This window comes from Pleurodeles waltl, chromosome 9, assembly GCF_031143425.1.
Source record: "Pleurodeles waltl isolate 20211129_DDA chromosome 9, aPleWal1.hap1.20221129, whole genome shotgun sequence".
Classification (NCBI taxonomy): Eukaryota; Metazoa; Chordata; class Amphibia; order Caudata; family Salamandridae; genus Pleurodeles; species Pleurodeles waltl.
In genome coordinates, this window is record NC_090448.1 from 645,855,248 (window position 1) to 645,877,673 (window position 22,426).

Here is a 22,426-nt window from a genome sequence, read left to right on the forward strand (position 1 = left end):
ATTTTGGAAATAATGCACTAAGCAGTTGTGGAACCCCTAAGTATGTGTATTTTGAGTGATATTATAAAAATACATCAATGTGATTGCAAAGCATTACCTGAAGTGGTGGTGGTAGAATATGTAGGAGTGGTTTGATTAGTCACCATGGTTGACATAGTTGTTGGGCTGGCTGTGATGCTTGGTGCTGCAGAGATGTTAGTAGAATTTGTCGTAGTTGTTTCATGACCTGTATGAAAGAGCAGAGTCCTCATGTACAAAGGTTATACATGAAATCAATAGATAAAGACTAGAAAATACACTTTCACCCTCTGAGGAGCAAACTTTGGATCATGCACTATGCACATAGTTGAACTGCAGCTACTGAAAAACCTGCTTACATGAAGACCCTGTCTGTAGAACAGCCATATGGCATCTGAGTTATTATTAGTCTCTATCACTGCTGTGTTTGAAGTTCAAAGGCTGAGTGACAGAAGTATAAAGGTTATGTAATCTTCGGACATCTGTTGCCTGAAATTCTGCCTCTAAACAAATGTTCAAAGACACAAGAGAGGAATGGATCTGTGAATCTACACTTTGATGGCATCATAAGTGTTCCTTCTGCAACCCCTGCTTCCCTGAAACTATTACTCTCTGAATGGAAACATGACATTAGTTTCTCCTGTTCCGGGCATTTATCTTGTTTTGTGGGTATTTTCCTCCTCTGTCTATGCTAGCTGTTTGATTCTTCTCTTGCAGCTGTTTTGATCCAGAGACAGTTTGAGACAAGCGAATAGTCTGGTAAATCTTGAAACTGGGCAACTTGGGCTTTTGCTCTTATCAAACATTCAAAGATGCAAGAGAAGTGTAAAGTTCTTAAGATGCAGAAGAAAATAGAGAAAAAGAAATTAAGTGGTGCTTAATATCTATAGTAACTCCCTCAACTCAGCTCCTTGATTTCTGTCATGGATGATCTTGATTTTTGCAATTTTAGGCCTATACTTGTAAAAACAATAGTAAAACTACTCATCACGATTTCTAAGTTAAATAATGATTAAAAGTCAGAAAGGACTAAAGCTTCTCCCACAATATTTCACCGGACCCTACTAAATATAGTGCTCAGACAGGAAAATGATTATGTCTCAAAGAGCAGTCAGAGAATGGTGGCAAGAAAATAAGTCCTGAAATCAATCCTGACCAAAAAGCAAGCGGTAAAACTTCTAAATCAATCACAGCAGGCACAGATTATACAAAACATATAGAAACACAAAGGGATGAGAAAACAAATATATACAAATGGTAAATCACTACATATATTATAAAAACCTGGTCACAATTGAGAGGGGCACTAAGCATTCACTTGACTACATCTGACTGCTACCAGAGTAAATAATATTTTCAAGTAACAAGAGAGTAACCCATAGGAGACGCATACAGTAACACTCCCACTACTAAGTCCTACTGCAATTTGAGTATTCTGTTTACAAGAGGAAACAGAGATGGATGAATAACTTAGGTGTATCCCAGTTCTCATCATCTGTAAGAACATGCATTAGAATGCTGGCAGGTTGCAATGTTGCCACACTCTGTTTTTATTTAGAAGTATGTAGTCTTATAGGCGTTTTACACTACTACCTAGCATGTGTACACTATGTAACACCTTGACAATATTTTGGATGAGTATTTCCACAAGTTCGTTAAGTCTCCTTTGGCCACTAATACACCTAGTGTAAACATTAGGTGTGGTTAGTAGACAAGTGCAGAGGCAACAATGCATATGTGGAGCACACTCCCTCTATTGTGATTCATGCAACAAGCACTAGGAAGATGATTGTCATACTGATGACAAGTTCAAACCAGTTTATGAAAATTCACTCCGATACTAGAAAACCTTTGAAAAGACGAGAAACATCTCAGTTTGAAGAAGCAGACTCAGCAGTAGTTATCTAACTCAGTCATGAAATGCTACATTTCAATAGTATGAAAGGAATAGTATATTGAACACTATTTGAACAATTTGGAAAAATAAAGAAATCTATTATATTCACTTCCAGGATGGATGTCAAAGCCAAGGTCAATTTGCTACAGGTTCGCTGGAATAGAAAAGAGGAAGGATGATGAATCAGATAGTATTGATGCTTTTATAGATCCAATATCTGTGTTATCCTGACTCAGAGTGGGTTTGAAGCACATACATAATACCGAGTTGAATGGTTTTAATACAATTATTTAAAAAAAAAAAAAAATTTCAACAAGGTCCTTACTGAAATCTATAATAAATCTTATCTGAGTGAAAAATCAATTTATGTATAGCACAATGTGATGTGAACTTCTTGTGAAGTATTCATAAATGATCCAAACCAAAATCCTCCTTAGTCGCATCTGAGAATGCTTCTGTTAGCAGAACAATGAATTGTCCTTAGCAAAAGTGTGTCTTTCTTGGAGCACAATTGAGATTACTTCACTGAAGTGCATTTCCCTCCAAGGATATGCTTCTTGTAGACGGTGTTTAATCATGAGTCACAATTAAGATTACTTCACTGATATGGATTTCCATCCAAAGATATATTCCGTGCAGATGGTGTTTAATCATGGAAGTAAGTTACTACCTTGTATTTTGTACATAAAACAGTTTTCAAATAACATGTTCTACAAATTTATTTTCATTGTTAGTAACACCACTTGCTGGCACTAGCATGGAATCTGACTAAACTGGCAGTTGAAGTGAGCAAAGTCAACCTTCACCCAAATTCTTGGAGAGATCATAATCAGTCATTGTTGACACAAGTAGTGGTCTTAAACTTAAACTACATTGAATTTCTTCCCAGAATGTTTAGGCGTCACAACTTTAAGGCCTTGGTCATATGGATTTTTGGCCACCAATAACAACAAACACCTTTGGATCTAATAGATATGGACAACTCCAGGTTTTCCAGGATAAGACAGTGAGTTGCAGAAACTTCTTCTGCATGATATGTCACACAAGTTTAGCTCCTTTGTTCTTCTGCCACTGTGGCTAATTTGCTTTGATATGACTAATCATTGCTAGTCCGTGCTTACCTAGTGTATAACAAATTACTACAGCAACAAAAGGATGGCAATTTGACTCAGGTTATTTTGGTCACTTCTCGTATGCTTAAAGTATCAGATCCCATGAACTTACAACTGCTCATATCACAACCTCACTGTCGAAGGCTGGTGGATCTCATGTTTTCTAAATAGCCTCAGATTGTGGACTAGTTACAAGTGAAGATCCTCTCAACAGGGAATGAAATGACTTACTTTATTTCCCCTGACACTTCCATAAGACCCTGACCATGAAGGAGAGGATAAATATGGAGCAGAAGGAGGGAACTCTCACAGTGGTGGTAAACTGGGGACAAAACATTCAAATCCTGCCTTATATCGTGTTGCCAATGAAATCATTGCTTTCTTTGTATCGGAACCACCCTCACGTACACAGGAAGATCTGTGCAGAAACTTATGCTTTCACTGCGCTTTGCAAATTTGAAGTAAAATCTTGTAAAATATGATTGGCTCTGTAATAATAATTCACTTCAGCAGACACCGCAATGACATTACTTTTGCCTAAAAAATTATTAACATATAAATTAAAATATGAGGGTCGTGCAGTCCGCATGGTAGAGAATAATCCTCTTGTAGGTAAGATTTAAGAATAAAAATAAGTGCTTTCTGTGCTTTTCTCATATTATATAATTGTAATAGTTGCAAAGATAGATGCCTTCCATTGTTTCATCTTTAAAGGTGCAACATAAATACTTTTACGTATGTAATTATCTTCAGAATTCCTTTGCTTGAATAGGATGCCAATTGAAATGCTGACTGAAAACATGATTTTGGAAATAATGCACTAAGCAGTTGTGGAACCCCTAAGTATGTGTATTTTGAGTGATATTATAAAAATACATCAATGTGATTGCAAAGCATTACCTGAAGTGGTGGTGGTAGAATATGTAGGAGTGGTTTGATTAGTCACCATGGTTGACATAGTTGTTGGGCTGGCTGTGATGCTTGGTGCTGCAGAGATGTTAGTAGAATTTGTCGTAGTTGTTTCATGACCTGTATGAAAGAGCAGAGTCCTCATGTACAAAGGTTATACATGAAATCAATATATAAAGACTAGAAAATACACTTTCACCCTCTGAGGAGCAAACTTTGGATCATGCACTATGCACATAGTTGAACTGCTGCTACTGAAAAATCTGCTTACATGAAGACCCTGTCTGTAGAACAGCCATATGGCATCTGGGTTATTATTACTCTCTATCACTGCTGTGTTTGAAGTTCAAAGGCTGAGTGACAGAAGTTTAAAGGTTATGTAATCTTCGGACATCTGTTGCCTGAAATTCTGCCTCTAAACAAATGTTCAAAGACACAAGAGAGGAATGGATCTGTGAATCTACACTTTGATGGCATCATAAGTGTTCCTTCTGCAACCCCTGCTTCCCTGAAACTATTACTCTCTGAATGGAAACATGACATTATTTTCTCCTGTTCCGGGCATTTATCTTGTTTTGTGGGTATTTTCCTCCTCTGTCTATGCTAGCTGTTTGATTCTTCTCTTGCAGCTGTTTTGATCCAGAGACAGTTTGAGACAAGCGAATAGTCTGGTAAATCTTGAAACTGGGCAACTTGGGCTTTTGCTCTTATCAAACATTCAAAGATGCAAGAGAAGTGCAAAGTTCTTAAGATGCAGAAGAAAATAGAGAAAAAGAAATTAAGTGGTGCTTAATATCTATAGTAACTCCCTCAACTCAACTCCTTGATTTCTGTCATGGATGATCTCGATTTTTGCAATTTTAGGCCTATACTTGTAAAAACAATAGTAAAACTACTCATCACGATTTCTAAGTTAAATAATGATTAAAAGTCAGAAAGGACTAAAGCTTCTCCCACAATATTTCACCGGACCCTACTAAATATAGTGCTCAGACAGGAAAATGATTATGTCTCAAAGAGCAGTCAGAGAATGGTGGCAAGAAAATAAGGCCTGAAATCAATCCTGACCAAAAAGCAAGCGGTAAAACTTCTAAATCAATCACAGCAGGCACAGATTATACAAAACACATAGAAACACAAAGGGATGAGAAAACAAATATATACAAATGGTAAATCACTACATATATTATAAAAACCTGGTCACAATTGAGAAGGGCACTAAGCATTCACCTGACTACATCTGACTGCTACCAGGGTAAATAATATTTTCAACTAACAAGAGAGTAACCCATAGGAGACACATACTCACAGTAACACTCCCACTACTAAGTCCTACTGCAATTTGAGTATTCTGTTTGAAAGAGGAAACAGAGATGGATGAATAACTTAAGTTTATCCCAGATCTCATCATCTGTAAGAACATGCATTAGAATGCTGGCAGGTTGCAATGTTGCCACACTCTGTTTTTTTTTAGAAGTATGTAGTCTTATAGGCGTTTTACACTACTACCTGGCATGTGTACACTATGTAACGCCTTGACAATATTTTGGATGAGTATTTCCACAAGTACGTTAAGTCTCCTTTGGCCACTAATACACCTAGTGTAAACATTAGGTGTGGTTAGTAGACAAGTGCAGAGGCAACAATGCATATGTGGAGCACACTCCCTCTATTGTGATTCATGCAAGAAGCACTAGGAAGATGATTGTAAGACTGATGACAAGTTCAAACCAGTTTATGAAAGTTCACTCCGATACTAGAAAACCTTTGAAAAGATGAGAAACTTCTCAGTTTGAAGAAGGAGACTCAGCACTAGTTATCTAACTCAGTCATGAAATGCTACATTTCAATAGTATGAAAGGAATAGTATATTGAAAACTATTTGAACAATTTGGAAAAATAAATAAATCTATTATATTCACTTCCAGGATGGATGTCAAAGCCAAGGTCAATTTGCTACAGGTTCGCTGGAATAGAAAAGAGGAAGTTTGATGAATCAGATAGTATTGATGCTTTTATAGATCCAAGATCTGTGTTATCCTGACTCAGAGTGGGTTTGAAGCACATACATAATACCGAGTTGAATGGTTTTAATACAATTATTTTTTTAGTAATTTATTTTTCAACAAGGTCCTTACTGAAATCTATAATAAATCTTATCTGAGTGAAAAATCAATTTACGTATAGCACAATGTGATGTGAACTTCTTGTGAAGTATTCATAAATGATCCAAACCAAAATCCTCCTTAGTTGCATCTGAGAATGCTTCTGTTAGCAGAACAATTAATTGTCCTTAGCAAAAGTGTGTCTTTCTTGGAGCACAATTGAGATTACTTAACTGAAGTGCATTTCCCTCCAAGGATATGCTTCTTGCAGACGGTGTTTAATCATGAGTCACAATTAAGATTACTTCACTGATATGGATTTCCATCCAAAGATATCTTCTGTGCAGATGGTGTTTAATCATGGAAGTAAGTTACTACCTTGTATTTTGTACATAAAACAGTTTTCAAATCACATGTTCTACAAATGTATTTTCATTGTTAGTAACACCACTTGCTGGGACTAGCATGGAATCTGAGTAAACTGGCAGTTAAAGTGAGCAAAGTCAACCTTCACCCAGATTCTTGGAGACATCACAATCAGTCATTGTTAACACAAGTAGTGGTCTTAAACTTAAACTACATTGAATGTCTTCCCAGAATGTTTAGGCGTCACAACTTTAAGGCCTTGGTCATATGGATTTTTGGCCACCAATAACAACAAACACCTTTGGATCTAATAGATATGGGCAACTCCAGGTTTTTCAGGATAAGACAGTGAGTTGCAGAAACTTCTTCTGCATGATATGTCACAAGAGTTTAGCTCCTTTGTTCTTCTGCCACTGTGGCTAATTTGCTTTGTTATGACTAATCATTGCTAGTCTCTGCTTACCTAGTGTATAACAAATTACTACAGCAGCAAAAGGATGGCAATTTGACTCAGGTTATTGTGGTCACTTCTCGTATGCTTAAAGTATCAGATCCCATGAACTTACAACTGCTCATATCACAACCTCACTGTCGAAGGCTGGTGGATCTTATAGAGTTCTCATGTTTTCTAAATAGCCTCAGATTGTGGACTAGTTACAAGTGAAGATCCTCTCAACAGGGAATGAAATGACTTACTTTATTTCCCCTGACACTTCCATAAGACCCTGACCATGAAGGAGAGGATAAATATGGAGCAGAAGGAGGGAACTCTCACAGTGGTGGTAAACTGGGGACAAAACATTCAAATCCTACCTTATATCGTGTTGCCAATGAAATCATTGCTCTCTTTGTATCGGAACCACCCTCACGTACACAGGAAGATCTGTGCAGAAACTTATGCTTTCACTGCGCTTTGCAAATTTGAAGTAAAATCTTATAAAATATGGTTGGCTTTGTAATAATAATTCACTTCAGCAGACACCGCAATGACATTACTTTTGCCTAAAAAATTATTAACATATAAATTAAAATATGAGAGTCGTGCAGTCCGCATGGTAGAGAATAATCCTCTTGTAGGTAAGATTTAAGAATAAAAATAAGTGCTTTCTGTGCTTTTCTCATATTATATAATTGTAATAGTTGCAAAGATAGATGCCTTCCATTGTTTCATCTTTGAAGGTGCAACCTAAATACTTTTACGTATGTAATTATCTTCAGAATTCCTTTGCTTGAATAGGATGCCAATTGAAATGCTGACTGAAAATATGATTTTGGAAATAATGCACTAAGCAGTTGTGGAACCCCTAAGTATGTGTATTTTGAGTGATATTATAAAAATACATCAATGTGATTGCAAAGCATTACCTGAAGTGGTGGTGGTAGAATATGTAGGAGTGGTTTGATTAGTCACCATGGTTGACATAGTTGTTGGGCTGGCTGTGATGCTTGGTGCTGCAGAGATGTTAGTAGAATTTGTCGTAGTTGTTTCATGACCTGTATGAAAGAGCAGAGTCCTCATGTACAAAGGTTATACATTAAATCAATAGATAAAGACTAGAAAATACACTTTCACCCTCTGAGGAGCAAACTTTGGATCATGCACTAAGCACATAGTTGAACTGCCGCTACTGAAAAATCTGCTTACATGAAGACCCTGTCTGTAGAACAGCCATATGGCATCTGAGTTATTATTACTCTCTATCACTGCTGTGTTTGAAGTTCAAAGGCTGAGTGACAGAAGTTTAAAGGTTATGTAATCTTCGGACATCTGTTGCCTGAAATTCTGCCTCTAAACAAATGTTCAGAGACACAAGGGAGGAATGGATCTGTGAATCTACACTTTGATGGCATCATAAGTGTTCCTTCTGCAACCCCTGCTTCCCTGAAACTATTACTCACTGAATGGAAACATGACATTATTTTCTCCTGTTCCGGGCATTTATCTTGTTTTGTGGGTATTTTCCTCCTCTGTCTATGCTAGCTGTTTGATTCTTCTCTTGCAGCTGTTTTGATCCAGAGACAGTATGAGACAAGCAAATAGTCTGGTAAATCTTGAAACTGGGCAACTTGGGCTTTTGCTCTTATCAAACATTCAAAGATGCAAGAGAAGTGCAAAGTTCTTAAGATGCAGAAGAAAATAGAGAAAAAGAAATTAAGTGGTGCCTAATATCTATAGTAACTCCCTCAACTTAACTCCTTGCTTTCTGTCATGGATGATCTTGATTTTTGCAATTTTAGGCCTATACTTGTAAAAACAGTAGTAAAACTACTCATCACGATTTCTAATTTAAATAATGATTAAAAGTCAGAAAGGACTAAAGCTTCTCCCACAATATTTCACCAGACCCTACTAAATATAGTGCTCAGACAGGAAAATGATTATGTCTCAAAGAGCAGTCGGAGAATGGTGGCAAGAAAATAAGTCCTGAAATCAATCCTGACCAAAAAGCAAGCGGTAAAACTTCTAAATCAATCACAGCAGGCACAGATTATACAAAACATATAGAAACACAAAGGGATGAGAAAACAAATATATACAAATGGTAAATCACTACATATATTATAAAAACCTGGTCACAATTGAGAGGGGCACTAAGCATTCACCTGACTACATCTGACTGCTACCAGGGTAAATAATATTTTCAACTAACAAGAGAGTAACCCATAGGAGACACATACTCACAGTAACACTCCCACTACTAAGTCCTACTGCAATTTGAGTATTCTGTTTGCAAGAGGAAACAGAGATGGATGAATAACTTAAGTTTATCCCAGATCTCATCATCTGTAAGAACATGCATTAGAATGCTGGCAGATTGCAATGTTGCCACACTCTGTTTTTATTTAGAAGTATGTAGTCTTATAGGCGTTTTACACTACTACCTGGCATGTGTACACTATGTAACGCCTTGACAATATTTTGAATGAGTATTTCCACAAGTACGTTAAGTCTCCATTGGCCACTAATACACCTAGTGTAAACATTAGGTGTGGTTAGTAGACAAGTGCAGAGGCAACAATGCATATGTGGAGCACACTCCCTCTATTGTGATTCATGCAACAAGCACTAGGAAGATGATTGTCAGATTGATGACAAGTTCAAACCAGTTTATGAAAGTTCACTCCGATACTAGAAAACCTTTGAAAAGATGAGAAACTTCTCAGTTTGAAGAAGCAGACTCAGCACTAGTTATCTAACTCAGTCATGAAATGCTACATTTCAATAGTATGAAAGGAATAGTATATTGAAAACTATTTGAACAATTTGGAAAAATAAATAAATCTATTATATTCACTTCCAGGATGGATGTCAAAGCCAAGGTCAATTTGCTACAGGTTCGCTGGAATAGAAAAGAGGAAGGATGATGAATCAGATAGTATTGATGCTTTTATAGATCCAAGATCTGTGTTATCCTGACTCAGACTGGGTTTGAAGCACATATATAATACCGAGTTGAATGGTTTTAATACAATTATTTTTTTAGTAATTTATTTTTCAACAAGGTCCTTACTGAAATCTATAATAAATCTTATCTGAGTGAAAAATCAATTTACATATAGCACAATGTGATGTGACCCTCTTGTGAAGTATTCATAAATGATCCAAACCAAAATCCTCCTTAGTTGCATCTGAGAATGGTTCTGTTAGCAGAACAATGAATTGTCCTTGGCAAAAGTGTGTCTTTCTTGGAGCACAATTGAGATTACTTCACTGAAGTGCATTTCCCTCCAAGGATATGCTTCTTGAGGACGGTGTTTAATTATGAGTCACAATTAAGATTACTTCACTGATATGGATTTCCATCCAAAGATATCTTCTGTGCAGATGGTGTTTAATCATGGAAGTAAGTTTCTACCTTGTATTTTGTACATAAAACTGTTTTCAAATCACATATTCTACAAATTTCTTTTCATTGTTAGTAACACCACTTGCTGGGACTAGCATGGAATCTGAGTAAACTGGCAGTTGAAGTGAGCAAAGTCAACCTTCACCCAGATTCTTGGAGAGATCACAATCAGTCATTGTTGACACAAGTAGTGGTCTTAAACTTAAACTACATTGAATTTCTTCCCAGAATGTTTAGGCGTCACAACTTTAAGGACTTGGTCATATGGATTTTTGGCCACCAATAACAACAAACACCTTTGGATCTAATAGATATGGGCAACTCCAGGTTTTTCAGGATAAGACAGTGAGTTGCAGAAACTTCTTCTGCATGATATGTCACAAGAGTTTAGCTCCTTTGTTCTTCTGCCAGTGTGGCTAATTTGCTTTGTTATGACTAATCATTGCTAGTCTCTGCTTACCTAGTGTAGGAAAGTCCTCCTTTTTTGCCCTGATCACCCCCACACTTTTTGGACAGGTACTGGTGGTTACTGACTCTTGGCTGTGCCCTGGGTACTGCTTACCCAGGGCCGGTGCTCTGTGTAAAATGGATATGCAAATTAGGCTAAATATAATTGGCTAAGTTAACCTACCTATAAGTCCCTAGTATATGGTAGGGCATGTAGGTTTAGGGACCACAGCATAGGTGGTGCACACCTAGGTGCATTGCTGAGGTGCCCAGTGTCATTTTAATGGCAGGCCTGCCTTGCTGGCTGCTTTTAAATTAAAGTTATATGCAAATTAGACTTTGGAATTAAAAGTAGTTCCAAAGTCTTAAACTACCTTATTTTTACATATAAGTCACCCCTAAGGTGTGCCCTATGTGCCCCTAGGGCTGGGTGCCATGTAACTATAAGCAGGGACTTTATAAAAATAGATTTATAAACCCTGGTGAGGTAAAAACAGCCAAATTCGTTTTTCCCTCATTGAAGTAAATGGCCTTCATAGGCTAGAATGGGGAGATTTATTTTAAATTTTAAAGTCTCCTTAAATGTTGCATACCATGAATTTGGTATCAAATTAATTGTTGTAATAAATCCCACAACTTCCAGTTGTTGGATTTAATATAACTTGTTCAGGTAAAGAGTTTTAGACTTTACCTAAAAAGTTGCCAATTTCAGCCCTGCATTGTTTTTGCTGCTGTGCTCTGATTGGCCAGCCTGCAGCAGCTTAGTCAAAGCTGCCTTGATGAGGTGTGAAGTGGCCTGGCTTCACACAAAGGAATGTGCTTGTGGGAGAGAATCTCCCCTTAGCAGATGGTGAGGCAGGAAGGGGGAGGGCTGCCAAACTGGTCTTCAAAGGCAGAGAAGGACATTTGGAGCAACCAGCAACACCCCCACATCCTGCAACCCCAGACAACTAGGTGCCCCCTTGATTAGATTAGGAGAGGGCAGGAGAGGGGTGTGTTTATGATTTTTAGCCACACCAGTGGGTTGGCTCAGCCAGATGTAACCTCCAAAAATCAGATTCAGCCATGTTGGATTTTTAGAGAATGTTGCCTTTTGGGATGGATTTTTGCCACACTTCCCAGGAAGTAGTCATCACAGGGGGAACGACCCTGTACCTGATTGGAGAACCAGGACCCCCCTGCTTTTCACCCAGGAGCAAGGATAAAACTGGCAGACCTGCCCCCACACCTCAGATCCCCGCCAGATTTCAAGAAGAAAAGAACTAAAGGAGAAGAAGGACTGCCCTGCTGGACCCCTGGCCTGCACCTGGAACCTGCACTCAGAAGGACTGCTCCAGCTGCACACTTGGGCTTCACCACAAGAAGGACTTTGCCTGGCTTCAACTGGTTCAAGGAGGGACTCCCTGTTTGCTACAGGTGAAAAATTGCTATCCAGAGTCCCCCTGCACCAACTCCTGAAAAGTGACCAGCTGACCACTGTCCAGTGGCCAAAAAGGAGTTTGCGCCAGATGCATTCTGGGAGTTGAAGTCCGCACCCCCCAAGGTCCATCACAGAACTTCTGGACCCTTGGGGTGAGCTGTGGACCCCAAAAGAACCTTAAAAGAACATCTGGGTGAAGCCCCAGAAGTTTGGAGAAGATTTGAGAATTTTTGTAAAAAAGCTCCAGAGAGGGACCGACCCGCCGCGGAAATTCTAGCCGGCTTGCCTCAACCGCGACCCGGCCTGACTTGGTGGTTCGTCCCGGTAAAGATAAATCTCCGAAAAAGAGACTAAGTCCGAAGGTAAAAAGTTGACCGGGACCTCCCAGCCATCGTATACGAGAAGGGCTCCACGGACGTCGGATCAAGATCCAGGTTTACCCCGGTCAAAGGATTTTCACCTCGAAAAAACGACTAAGTCCGAAGGTAAAAATCTCCACCGAGGAATCCAGCATCGCGTATCCGGACAAGGGCTCCAGGAGGTCGGATTCGACTGGCAGGTTCGTCCCGCTGAAGAAAATCTTCAAAATAAAGACTAAGTCAGAAGGTAACTTTTTAACTGAGGCCTCCCGCGACTTGTAGCCGAGCAGGGCTCCATCGCAGTCGGCCTGAAACTTTGACTTTGCCCCGGTCGAGGTGCAACCAGATGACCCGATTGGCGCTTTTTGTTTCTAAGCGCTAGAAAAATAATAATTCTTTAAAAATTCATATCTCCGGTTCCCTTTATCCGATTTTATTCGTTTTTGTGTCATTTTAAAGATAAAAATATAAACTATTTTTATTAATTGGTTTTGGATTTTTAAACTGTTTCCTGTGTTTTATTTAATTACTGTTTTGTGATATTTGAATGCTTTACACACTGTCTCCTAAGTTAAGCCTTGACGCTCGTTGCCAAGCTACCAAGGGTTGAGCTGGGACTAATTTACTGAGACCTAACTGTACCTAAGTGGAGGTTGGTGGCTTGTTACTAGGTGTAGGTACCTACCTGCCCTTACCAATAACCCATTTTCCAACACCTAGTGTATAACAAATTACTACAGCAGCAAAAGGATGGCAATTTGACTCAGGTTATTGTGGTCACTTCTCGTATGCTTAAAGTATCAGATCCCATGAACTTACAACTGCTCATATCACAACCTCACTGTCGAAGGCTGGTGGATCTTATAGAGTTCTCATGTTTTCTAAATAGCCTCAGATTGTGGACTAGTTACAAGTGAAGATCCTCTCAACAGGGAATGAAATGACTTAGTTTATTTCCCCTGACACTTCCATAAGACCCTGACCATGAAGGAGAGGATAAATATGGAGCAGAAGGAGGGAACTCTCACAGTGGTGGTAAACTGGGGACAAAACATTCAAATCCTGCCTTATATCGTGTTGCCAATGAAATCATTGCTCTCTTTGTATCAGAACCCCCCTCACGTACACAGGAAGATCTGTGCAGAAACTTATGCTTTCACTGCGCTTTGCAAATTTGAAGTAAAATCTTATAAAATATGGTTGGCTCTGTAATAATAATTCACTTCAGCAGACACCGCAATGACATTACTTTTGCCTAAAAAATTATTAACATATAAATTAAAATATGAGAGTCGTGCAGTCCGCATGGTAGAGAATAATCCTCTTGTAGGTAAGATTTAAGAATAAAAATAAGTGCTTTCTGTGCTTTTCTCATATTATATAATTGTAACAGTTGCAAAGATAGATGCCTTCCATTGTTTCATCTTTGAAGGTGCAACCTAAATACTTTTACGTATGTAATTATCTTCAGAATTCCTTTGCTTGAATAGGATGCCAATTGAAATGCTGACTGAAAACATGATTTTGGAAATAATGCACTAAGCAGTTGTGGAACCCCTAAGTATGTGTATTTTGAGTGATATTATAAAAATACATCAATGTGATTGCAAAGCATTACCTGAAATGGTGGTGGTAGAATATGTAGGAGTGGTTTGATTAGTCACCATGGTTGACATAGTTGTTGGGCTGGCTGTGATGCTTGGTGCTGCAGAGATGTTAGTAGAATTTGTCGTAGTTGTTTCATGACCTGTATGAAAGAGCAGAGTCCTCATGTACAAAGGTTATACATGAAATCAATAGATAAAGACTAGAAAATAAACTTTCACCCTCTGAGGAGCAAACTTTGGATCATGGACTATGCACATAGTTGAACTGCCGCTACTGAAAAATCTGCTTACATGAAGACCCTGTCTGTAGAACAGCCATATGGCATCTGAGTTATTATTACTCTCTATCACTGCTGTGTTTGAAGTTCAAAGGCTGAGTGACAGAAGTTTAAAGGTTATGTAATCTTCGGACATCTGTTGCCTGAAATTCTGCCTCTAAACAAATGTTCAAAGACACAAGAGAGGAATGGATCTGTGAATCTACACTTTGATGGCATCATAAGTGTTCCTTCTGCAACCCCTGCTTCCCTGAAACTATTACTCTCTGAATGGAAACATGACATTATTTTCTCCTGTTCCGGGCATTTATCTTGTTTTGTGGGTATTTTCCTCCTCTGTCTATGCTAGCTGTTTGATTCTTCTCTTGCAGCTGTTTTGATCCAGAGACAGTATGAGACTAGCGAATAGTCTGGTAAATCTTGAAACTGGGCAACTTGGGCTTTTGCTCTAATCAAACATTCAAAGATGCAAGAGAAGTGCAAAGTTCTTAAGATGCAGAAGAAAATAGAGAAAAAGAAATTAAGTGGTGCTTAATATCTATAGTAACTCCCTCAACTCAACTCCTTGATTTCTGTCATGGATGATCTTGATTTTTGCAATTTTAGGCCTATACTTGTAAAAACAATAGTAAAACTACTCATCACGATTTCTAAGTTAAATAATGATTAAAAGTCAGAAAGGACTAAAGCTTCTCCCACAATATTTCACCTTACCTTACTAAATATAGTGCTCAGACAGGAAAATGATTATGTCTCAAAGAGCAGTCAGAGAATGGTGGCAAGAAAATAAGTCCTGAAATCAATCCTGACCAAAAAGCAAGCGGTAAAACTTCTAAATCAATCACAGCAGGCACAGATTATACAAAACATATAGAAACACAAAGGGATGAGAAAACAAATATATACAAATGGTAAATCACTACATATATTATAAAAACCTGGTCACAATTGAGAGGGGCACTAAGCATTCACTTGACTACATCTGACTGCTACCAGGGTAAATAATATTTTCAACTAACAAGAGAGTAACCCATAGGAGACGCATACAGTAACACTCCCACTACTAAGTCCTACTGCAATTTGAGTATTCTGTTTACAAGAGGAAACAGAGATGGATGAATAACTTAGGTGTATCCCAGTTCTCATCATCTGTAAGAACATGCATTAGAATGCTGGCAGGTTGCAATGTTGCCACACTCTGTTTTTATTTAGAAGTATGTAGTCTTATAGGCGTTTTACACTACTACCTAGCAAGTGTACACTATGTAACGCCTTGACAATATTTTGGATGAGTATTTCCACAAGTTCGTTAAGTCTCCTTTGGCCACTAATACACCTAGTGTAAACATTAGGTGTGGTTAGTAGACAAGTGCAGAGGCAACAATGCATATGTGGAGCACACTCCCTCTATTGTGATTCATGCAACAAGCACTAGGAAGATGATTGTCATACTGATGACAAGTTCAAACCAGTTTATGAAAGTTCACTCCGATACTAGAAAACCTTTGAAAAGACGAGAAACTTCTCAGTTTGAAGAAGCAGACTCAGCAGTAGTTATCTAACTCAGTCATGAAATGCTACATTTCAATAGTATGAAAGGAATAGTATATTGAACACTATTTGAACAATTGGAAAAATAAATAAATCTATTATATTCACTTCCAGGATGGATGCCAAAGCCAAGGTCAATTTGCTACAGGTTCGCTGGAATAGAAAAGAGGAAGGATGATGAATCAGATAGTATTGATGCTTTTATAGATCCAAGATCTGTGTTATCCTGACTCAGAGTGGGTTTGAAGCACATGCATAATACCGAGTTAAATGGTTTTAATACAATTATTTTTTTAGTAATTTATTTTTCAACAAGGTCCTTACTGAAATCTATAATAAATCTTATCTGAGTGAAAAATCAATTTACATATAGCACAATGTGATGTGAACTTCTTGTGAAGTATTCATAAATGATCCAAACCAAAATCCTCCTTAGTCGCATCTGAGAATGCTTCTGTTAGCAGAACAATGAATTGTCCTTAGCAAAAGTGTGTCTTTCTTGGAGCACAATTGAGATTACTTCACTGAAGTGCATTTCCCTCCAAGGATATGCTTCTTGTAGACGGTGTTTAATCATGAGTCACAATTAAGATTACTTCACTGATATGGATTTCCATCCAAAGATATATTCCGTGCAGATGGTGTTTAATCATGGAAGTAAGTTACTACCTTGTATTTTGTACATAAAACAGTTTTCAAATAACATGTTCTACAAATTTATTTTCATTGTTAGTAACACCACTTGCTGGCACTAGCATGGAATCTGACTAAACTGGCAGTTGAAGTGAGCAAAGTCAACCTTCACCCAAGTTCTTGGAGAGATCATAATCAGTCATTGTTGACACAAGTAGTGGTCTTAAACTTAAACTACATTGAATTTCTTCCCAGAATGTTTAGGCGTCACAACTTTAAGGCCTTGGTCATATGGATTTTTGGCCACCAATAACAGCAAACACCTTTGGATCTAATAGATATGGACAACTCCAGGTTTTTCAGGATAAGACAGTGAGTTGCAGAAACTTCTTCTGCATGATATGTCACACAAGTTTAGCTCCTTTGTTCTTCTGCCACTGTGGCTAATTTGCTTTGATATGACTAATCATTGCTAGTCCGTGCTTACCTAGTGTATAACAAATTACTACAGCAACAAAAGGATGGCAATTTGACTCAGGTTATTTTGGTCACTTCTCGTATGCTTAAAGTATCAGATCCCATGAACTTACAACTGCTCATATCACAACCTCACTGTCGAAGGCTGGTGGATCTCATAGATTTCTCATGTTTTCTAAATAGCCTCAGATTGTGGACTAGTTACAAGTGAAGATCCTCTCAACAGGGTATGAAATGACTTACTTTATTTCCCCTGACACTTCCATAAGACCCTGACCATGAAGGAGAGGATAAATATGGAGCAGAAGGAGGGAACTCTCACAGTGGTGGTAAACTGGGGACAAAACATTCAAATCCTGCCTTATATCGTGTTGCCAATGAAATCATTGCTTTCTTTGTATCGGAACCACCCTCACGTACACAGGAAGATCTGTGCAGAAACTTATGCTTTCACTGCGCTTTGCAAATTTGAAGTAAAATCTTGTAAAATATGGTTGGCTCTGTAATAATAATTCACTTCAGCAGACACCGCAATGACATTACTTTTGCCTAAAAAATTATTAACATATAAATTAAAATATGAGGGTCGTGCAGTCCGCATGGTAGAGAATAATCCTCTTGTAGTTAAGATTTAAGAATAAAAATAAGTGTTTTCTGTGCTTTTCTCATATTATATAATTGTAATAGTTGCAAAGATAGATGCCTTCCATTGTTTCATCTTTAAAGGTGCAACATAAATACTTTTACGTATGTAATTATCTTCAGAATTCCTTTGCTTGAATAGGATGCCAATTGAAATGCTGACTGAAAACATGATTTTGGAAATAATGCACTAAGCAGTTGTGGAACCCCTAAGTATGTGTATTTTGAGTGATATTATAAAAATACATCAATGTGATTGCAAAGCATTACCTGAAGTGGTGGTGGTAGAATATGTAGGAGTGGTTTGATTAGTCACCATGGTTGGCATAGTTGTTGGGCTGGCTGTGATGCTTGGTGCTGCAGAGATGTTAGTAGAATTTGTCGTAGTTGTTTCATGACCTGTATGAAAGAGCAGAGTCCTCATCTACAAAGGTTATACATGAAATCAATAGATAAAGACTAGAAAATACACTTTCACACTCTGAGGAGCAAACTTTGAATCATGCACTATGCACATAGTTAAACTGCCGCTACTGAAAAATCTGCTTACATGAAGACCCTGTCTGTAGAACAGCCATATGGCATCTGAGTTATTATTACTCTCTATCACTGCTGTGTTTGAAGTTCAAAGGCTGAATGACAGAAGTTTAAAGGTTATGTAATCTTCGGACATCTGTTGCCTGAAATTCTGCCTCTAAACAAATGTTCAAAGACACAAGAGAGGAATGGATGTGTGAATCTACACTTTGATGGCATCATAAGTGTTCCTTCTGCAACCCCTGCTTCCCTGAAACTATTACTCTCTGAATGGAAACAAGACATTATTTTCTCCTGTACCGGGCATTTATCTTGTTTTGTGGTATTTTCCTCCTCTGTCTATGCTAGCTGTTTGATTCTTCTCTTGCAGCTGTTTTGATCCTTAGACAGTATGAGACAAGCGAATAGTCTGGTAAATCTTGAAACAGGGCAACTTGGGCTTTTGCTCTTATCAAACATTCAAAGATGCAAAAGAAGTTCAAAGTTCTTATGATGCAGAAGAAAATAGAGAAAAATAAATTAAGTGGTGCTTAATATCTATAGTAACTCCCTCAACTCAACTCCTTGATTTCTGTCATGGATGATCTTGATTTTTGCAATTTTAGGCCTATACTTGTAAAAACAATAGTAAAACTACTCATCACGATTTCTAAGTTAAATAATGATTAAATGTCAGAAAGGACTAAAGCTTCTCACACAATATTTCACCGGACCCTACTAAATATAGTGCTCAGATAGGAAAATTATTATGTCTCAAAGAGCAGTCAGAGAATGGTAGCAAGAAAATAAGTCCTGAAATCATTCCTGACCAAAAAGCAAGCGTTAAAACTTCTAAATCAATCACAGCAGGCACAGATTATACAAAACATATAGAAACACAAAGGGATGAGAAAACAAATATACACAAATGGTAAATCACTACATATGTTATAAAAATCTGGTCACAATTGAGAGGGGGACTAAGCATTCACTTGACTACATCTGACTGCTACCAGGGTAAATAATATTTTCAACTAACAAGAGAGTAACCCATAGGAGACACGTACTCACAGTAACACTCCCACTATTAAGTCCTACTGCAATTTGAATATTCTGTTTGCAAGAGGAAACAGAGATGGATGAATAACTTAAGTTTATCCCAGATCTCATCATCTGTAAGAACATGCATTAGAATGCTGGCAGGTTGCAAAGTTGCCACACTCTGTTTTTATTTAGAAGTATGTAGTCTTATATGCGTTTTACACTACTACCTGGCATGTGTACACTATGTAACGCCTTGACAATATTTTGGATGAGTATTTCCACAAGTACGTTAAGTCTCCTTTGGCCACTAATATTGCCTAGTGTAAACATTAGGTGTGGTTAGTAGACAAGTGCAGAGGCAACAATGCATATGTGGAGCACACTCCCTCTATTGTGATTAATGCAACAAGCACTAGGAAGATGATTGTCAGACTGATGAGAAGTTCAAACCAGTTTATGAAAGTTCACTCCGATACTAGAAAACCTTTTAAAAGACGAGAAACTTCTAAGTTTGAAGAAGCAGACTCAGCACTAGTTCTCTAACTCAGTCATGAAATGCTACATTTCAATAGTATGAAAGGAATAGTATATTGAAAACTATTTGAACAATTTGGAAAAATAAATAAATCTATTATATTCACTTCCAGGATGGATGTCAAAGCCAAGGTCAATTTTCTACAGGTTCGCTGGAATAGAAAAGTGGAAGGATGATGAATCAGATAGTATTGATGCTTTTATAGATTCAAGATCTGTGTTATCCTGACTCAGAGTGGGTTTGAAGCACATACATAATACCCAGTTGAATGGTTTTAATACAATTATTGTTTTAGTAATTTATTTTTCAACAAGGTCCTTACTGAAATCTGTAATAAATCTTATCTGAGTGAAAAATCAATTTACGTATAGCACAATGTGATGTGACCCTCTTGTGAAGTATTCGTAAATGATCCAAACCAAAATCCTCCTTAGTTGCATCTGAGAAGGCTTCTGTTAGTAGAACAATGAATTGTCCTTAGCAAAAGTGTGTCTTTCTTGGAGCATAATTGAGATTACTTCACTGAAGTGCATTTTCCGCCAAGGATATGCTTCTTGCAGACGGTCTTTAATCATGAGTCACAATTGAGATTACTTCACTGATATGGATTTCCATCCAAAGATATCTTCCGTGCAGATGGTGTTTAATCATGGAAGTAAGTTACTACCTTGTATTTTGTACATAAAACAGTTTTCAAATCACATGTTCTACAAATTTCCTTTCATTGTTAGTAACACTACTTGCTGGGACTAGCATGGAATCTGAGTAAACTGGAAGTTGAAGTGAGCAAAGTCAACCTTCACCCAAATTCTTGGAGAGATCACAATCAGTCACTGTTGACACAAGTAGTGGTCTTAAACTTAAACTACATTGAATTTCTTCCCAGAATGTTCAGGCGTCACAACTTTAACCCCTTCTGTGCCGCGGACGTAGTGGTTACGTCCCGCGGCACAGTGCTGCTGTGCCGAGGACGTAACCACTACGTCCTCGGCACACAGCCCAGAGGGAGCGCTCTCGCTCCCTCTGTGTGCTTCCCTCCCACCCCCCAAAGTCGGGGATGGAAGGGGAAGCCCTTCCCCTTCCACCCCCGACCCCCCCCAACTCCCCCTGTGACGTCAGCGCGCGAGCGCGCGCTGATTAGCTTCAAAAGGGAAGGAAATGTATTTCCTTCCCTTTGAAGTCTCTCACAGGTTTCAAAAGCCGGATTGCTTGCAATCCGGCTTTTGAAACCCCACTAGACACCAGGGATTTTTTTTTTTCTCAATGAAATTGGCAAACGGGAGCGACCCCTTGGGCAAGGGTCGCTCCCGGGGGGCATTTTTTTGGGAAGGCCTTTTCTGCCCCCCCTGGGGGCAGATTGGCCTATTATTAGGCCGATCTGCCCCCAGGGGGGGCAGAAACCTCTAGGCACCAGGGAGCTTTTTTTTTTTTGTGATGTTCTTTTTTTTTAGTTGGGGAGCGATCCCTTAGGCAAGGGTCGCTCCCCTACGGGGCAATATATATTTAGGCCATTTCTGCCCCCCTTGGGGGCAGATCGGCCTATTTTGATCCGGCTGATCTGCCCCCAAGGGGGGCAGAAACCACTAGGCACCAGGGATTTTTTTGTTTTTTTGTTTTACAGATGAGGAGCGACCCCTTGGACAAGGGTCGCTCCCCTGGAGGGGCAAAATGTATTTAGGTCATTTCTGTCCGCTTTGGGGGCAGATCGGCCAATTTTAGGTCAATCTGCCCCCAAGGGGGGCAGAAACCACTAGGCACCAGGGATCTTTTTTTTGCGCCGTCATGCAAGGGGAGCGACCTTGTAGGCAAGGGTCGCTCCCTGGGGGGGGGGGGAGGAGGTAGGGGGGGCAACATTATTTTAGGCCATCTCTGCCCCCCCTGGGGGCAGATCGGCCTATTGGTATTAGGCCGATCTACCCCCAGGGGGGGCAGAAACCTCTAGGCGCCAAGGCAATTTTTTTTTTTGTGTTTTTATTTTTTGTTTTTTGTTTTTTTAGAGATGGGGAGCGACCCATCAGACAAGGGTCGCTCCCCTGGGGGGGCAAACTGTATTTAGACCATTTCTGCCCCCCTTGGGGGCAGATTGGTAGATTTTAGGTCAATCTGTCCCAAGGGGGCAGAAACCACTAGGCACCGGGGATTTGTTTTTTTGGCGCCAATGTCACGCAGGGGGAGCGACCCCATAGGCGAGGGTCGCTCCCGGGGGGGGGGGAGGGGGGTTAGGGGGGGTGCAAATTTATTTTAGACCATTTCTGCCCCCAGGGTGGGCAGAAACCTCTTGTTGCCAGGGCAAATTTTTTTTTTGTGTTTTTTTTGTTTTCTTTTTTTGTTTTTTTAGAGATGGGGAGCGACCCATCAGACAAGGGTCGCTCCCCTGGGGGGCAAACTGTGTTTAGACCATTTCTGCCCCCCTTGGGGGCAGATTGGTCGATTTTAGGTCAATCTGCCCCCAAGGGGGCAGAAACCACTAGGCACCGGGGATTTGTTTTTTGGCGCCAATGTCACGCAGGGGGAGCGACCCCATAGGCGAGGGTCGCTCCTGGTGGGGGGGTGGGGGTTGGGGATGCAAATTTATTTTAGGCCATTTCTGCCGCCCCTGGGGGCAGATCGGCCTATTATTGGGCCGATCTGCCACCGGGGGGGGGGGCAGAAACCTCTAGGC

General features: G+C 39.2%; 1 protein-coding gene across 1 annotated transcript in view; it reads right to left on the reverse strand.

The window, feature by feature from the left end:
* Positions 1–22,426, reverse strand: part of LOC138259722 (mucin-2-like) — a 256,782-nt gene that overhangs the window by 154,296 nt on the left and 80,060 nt on the right. The window contains exons 15-19 of the mRNA XM_069207617.1: positions 17,940–18,068; positions 14,100–14,228; positions 7,773–7,901; positions 3,928–4,056; positions 98–226 (exon numbers count right to left, since the gene is read on the reverse strand). Of these exons, the coding sequence (XP_069063718.1) occupies positions 98–226; positions 3,928–4,056; positions 7,773–7,901; positions 14,100–14,228; positions 17,940–18,068 (645 nt within the window). The remainder of the gene's footprint in view (positions 1–97; positions 227–3,927; positions 4,057–7,772; positions 7,902–14,099; positions 14,229–17,939; positions 18,069–22,426) is intronic.